This window comes from Elephantulus edwardii, unplaced genomic scaffold (genome assembly GCF_000299155.1).
Source record: "Elephantulus edwardii isolate Elephantulus edwardi_28Jun2011 unplaced genomic scaffold, EleEdw1.0 scaffold00154, whole genome shotgun sequence".
In the NCBI taxonomy this organism is placed as follows: domain Eukaryota; kingdom Metazoa; phylum Chordata; class Mammalia; order Macroscelidea; family Macroscelididae; genus Elephantulus; species Elephantulus edwardii.
The window spans coordinates 7317208-7321608 of NW_006399904.1; the positions used below are offsets into that span (position 1 = coordinate 7317208).

General features: G+C 36.1%; 1 protein-coding gene across 1 annotated transcript in view; it reads left to right on the forward strand.

The window, feature by feature from the left end:
• AGPAT5 (1-acylglycerol-3-phosphate O-acyltransferase 5) overlaps positions 1-4401 on the forward strand; it is an 85814-nt gene that overhangs the window by 34434 nt on the left and 46979 nt on the right. Inside the window, exon 3 of the mRNA XM_006895021.1 lies at positions 1046-1161. Coding sequence (XP_006895083.1) covers positions 1046-1161 — 116 coding nt within the window. The remainder of the gene's footprint in view (positions 1-1045; positions 1162-4401) is intronic.

The following is a 4401-nucleotide window of genomic DNA, read 5'->3' on the forward strand; positions in this document are numbered from 1 at the left end:
ACATTCCTCTGGTGTTCCCTGTTTTCAGCCAAGATCCATCTAACATCAGCTACAATATCTCTAGTACCACGACCCCTTCTAAATCCAGCCTGGACTTCTGGTAGTTCTCTGTTGATGTGCTGTTCCAGTTGTTTTTGGATAATCTTCAGTAAAATCTTGCTTGCATGTTGTTAAATATCATAGCATCAACTAAGACTCAAGAGACTGTATGAACAATGCATTTGAACCCTGTTCTGTCCTGGTAATTACTAGTAGCCCATTTTTTCTTTGACTATGTGATGAACACAGAATCTGCCTAGCACAGTTGTAAGCTTTTTTTTTTTTTTTGGTAAGCTTTTTGGGACTTCTGTTTGAATGCTGGTACATCCTAATGTTGTGTCTTAAAACTGATTAAAAACTCAGCCCAACTCATTGAGTGCTTTTTGGAGACTATAAATTGCGCAGATTACCTGTCTTCCTCTGCTAGCAGCTAGCAGTGCACCTACTATGAATTTTGCCATCACAGTTCCCTTAAAACTGATTGATATTGTTGTTGCTGTTGTTGGTGAGTCAGAACCAACCCATAGCTGACCTTCCAGTGGGTTTTCAGAAGCAGTTGATCAAATGGGAAGAGATTGCCCATCGTTTTCCCACAGGGCGGTTGATGACCTTGAACCACATATCTTCATGACTGCGGCACAGCAACTTGCCTGCCACTAGGCCACTAGAGCTCCCCTATAGCTGATTAGTAAAGGTAAAAATGCTGTTGCCTTTTATTGAATGTATTTACATATACAAATTGTTTAGTTGTGTTTGAAAGTTTCAGTTGGACTTTTTCTTTTTCCCCCTTTTTCTTTTAAAATGGAGGCATCCTCATGTCTTCTAAGTAATCTTTTAATAATAAAAAGCTCTTTAAGAAGTGCAAATATAATTTTTTAAGTACCTTGAGTTGATCTGAAAGAACTTTTTAACATTCTAACTGTTGTAAAATTACATGCCTAATCCAGTACTGTGGAAAAGCTTGGTGTTCTTGTGAAGGTCATTTCTGTTGGCTCTGCATTCACAGTCGACTGGATTGTTGCTGACATCCTGGCCATCAGGCAGAATGCTCTCGGGCATGTGCGCTATGTGCTAAAAGATGGATTAAAGTGGCTTCCATTATATGGGTGTTATTTTTCTAAGGTAAGTTCTATTCCCCAAGATTTTTCTCTTTATACATAGTAATTTATAAAGCTTTGTATTCAGCTAGATACTGGTTTTGGCTTATTTGCCTATTCTAAAGTGAAATAACTTTGGTGTGGATGTGTTTTTGTATATATTTCGGTTACTCAATTAAATCAAATTGCAAAAAATGCAAAATGTGTAAAAGTGGAACAGGATATTTAAAGGCTTAGAATTCAAGAGATGATAACCTTAATAAACTAATGTTAAAAGTCATTAATTTATTGTAGTGGTGGTTGTGGCCTGTTGGTTGAGTCAGAGCTCAAATATAGCTGACCCTCATTGGGTTTTCAGACAGAGTACATCAGATAGAAGGAGATTGCCCATCCTTCTTCTGAGAAGCAGCTGGTAGATTTGAACCACATACCTTTGGGATTGCAGTGCAGCTTCTTACCACTGTTGTTGTTGTTAAGCGCCATTGAGTTGAGTATAACTACCCTATGAACGGCCAGTCTGAAACTTGCCCTATCCTGTGCCGTCCTCAACATCTCTGAGACACTAGAACCCAAAGCTGAAGTCACAGTGTCAGTCCATCTCATTGGAAGTCTTCTACTCCTTTGCTAACCTTCCATCTTTCCAAAGCAAGATGTCTCTTTCCAAGGAATAGCCTCACCTAGCTTCGTGCCCAAAATAAGGAAGATGAAGCTTCATCATCCTCGCCTCCAAGGAGAACTTTGGTTGGCCACCATATTTTGGAGGATAATTAATAGTGAGCTATATATGTAAAGTGCTTATCATAAATGTCAGACTCTTAAAGAGTTCATATATTATTTCCCAAGATGCCTTTTAAATTTATACAGTGAAACCTATGAGAACCAGTACTCAGAGATTGTCTTGGTTTGGGGGTTCTTGAATTCTTATTTTTTATTATTTGGTTTCAAATTCATTGGCAAATCAGAACTGATTCATTGATGACCCTCCATTGGATTTTTGAGGCTGTAAATCCGAAGAGAGGAGATTGCACTTCTTTGTCCCAGAGAGCCTCTGGTGCATTCCATCTGCCAAGAAGGCATGGTCTCTGGGCTAGCAGTACAACTCCCTACAGACTGTGCCGTTTACTTTTCCTTTTGTGAAAGGCTTCTACTTTACACAGGTTGGCTTTTGTGAGCTTTATTGTATTCCTTTCAGATCAGGAAATTTCACATAATATGCTCTTTTATGTAATGAGGGAGATGGCTAGCATTTTTCTATGCCTTTCTGAACACAGTAAGTTTCCCCAGGGTTGTGAATACAGATTAAGGACAACTTGAGTTTACCCTTAAATATTATGTAACTTTGCCTTCATTTAACTCCCACCTCCCATTTTCAGCAAATTATTCTTCTTAGCCACCTTCTTTGCAGCATGTGAGGCTTTTAAGTCATTGAATAGCCAGTCTTCCAGTCTTTCTTGCCCTAAAATATGACTAAATGAGAACCATTATGTACTTGTTCAGACTGATGCACAAATCTCAAAGACATAGTTAGGAACAGATAGTGTTTATAACTTGGTGATTACTAGTATATAACTGATATGAAATAAAATTTTTAAAATACTAAGTTTGAAATTTGTATGGTTGTCCTACTTTTTGTAAAAATTTTAAGTCAGTAAAGAAGAAAGTAAAAAAGTTATGGTTAACTCTAAAAATACATAAATTTGAAAGACTTCTCCTATTAATAGATGTTGCCTGTTCATGCTATTAAGTTGAATTATCAGTTTAGTCTGTATTTGAAATGAATGGTTAAATGCTACTTTTTCTTGTCTTGAGTCTTGTAACCCAGCCAAACCAAAAAGATTGCTGTTGAGTCAATGCCCTTAAAGGGCAGAGTAGATCTGTCCCACAGGAGTTCCAAGGTTGTAAATTTTTATAAAAGTAGATTGTCACATTTTTCTCTTGCTGATTTTTTTTAAATTGAAATAGAACTAAAATGTTTTTCAAGTAGCTAACTTTTCATTTGAGAAAGTTATTCATTAGTAAAATACAGAAGAACAGAAATTTCTGTTCCTTGTAAATATTGTGCTTTTAAACCACTAGATTTTTTAAAATTTTATTTTGTTTCTTTATAATTTCGTGTACTGTCAAATTTGATCCGACTGGCACAGGAAGTTTGCCCTTCCTTCTCCAGCGGAACATCCGGTGGATTCAAACTGTGCACCTTCAGGATTTCAGTGCACCTTCTTGCCACTAGGCCACCAGTGGCCTAGGTATTTTATATGTATGCACAAATAGCTGTTTAGAAATATTAAGTATTTGTAAGCTATTTGTGAACTTTTAAAGTAGGAATTTAACTTTAGAATACTTAATGGACTTCTGATTGCTCCTTCTGCTACAAGAAAGAGCAGAAGTCTTTGTGGATTTTCATTGTTTTATCTTTTAATTTGGACAATGAACTTTTTGTTCATTAACATTTTGTAAAGATAAGCGCATTCTTAAGAGCTATTATTGACCTCTTACTAAATCATTGTTATAAGTTTGTATGTCTCTGTTTTATTCTTGTGTAGAAAAGCTGGATGGTGTTTTAAGTAGATCACAATTAATATTAAATAATGTGTGAAGTAAGTAGGGGATATTCTTGCTTTCAGAGAAGGAAGTACTTTTGTACCAATAGTATTTAAAACAGAATATTGTGAACTTTATTAGTTTTTTCTATACATAACCTAAAAGTTTAAATGATTTGATAGTAAATATAATTATGGAAACGTGAGGAATAGTTAAGATTTAAAGGTTGCAGAAGACATGCATTTTTTTTCTGAGACTTTTGTTGCTTCGGTGCCTTGATCAAAAGCTTCAGTGGAGTAAAGTTTTTGATGTGGAGAAAATGCTGTTTATTAGTAGATTTATTGTACTTAGGAATTCACAAAAGGGTGGTCAAATAAGATGCCATGGATGGCCAAGGATAGGACAGGGTTCAGATCTGTTGTACATAGGGTCACTGTAAGTTACACTCTTCACAGTTGCACTTAACAACAAATAGCACCTTTTGAATAAGAAGTCAGTTTATGTCCCAAGTCCCAGTCACATGCTTTGTTTTTAAGTTTCCTTCCCCCATCCCTTCATTTTCATTTTACAAAAAGGGCAACCTAGGTAGAACTATCAAGTATGGAAACACAAAGGAGGAGGAACAGTTGTAAGCAGACCCTAGTGATTGGTACATGGAATGTGAGAGCCATGAATGAAGGAAAATTAGAAATTGTTAAGAAAGAAATGGAACGCATAAATATTG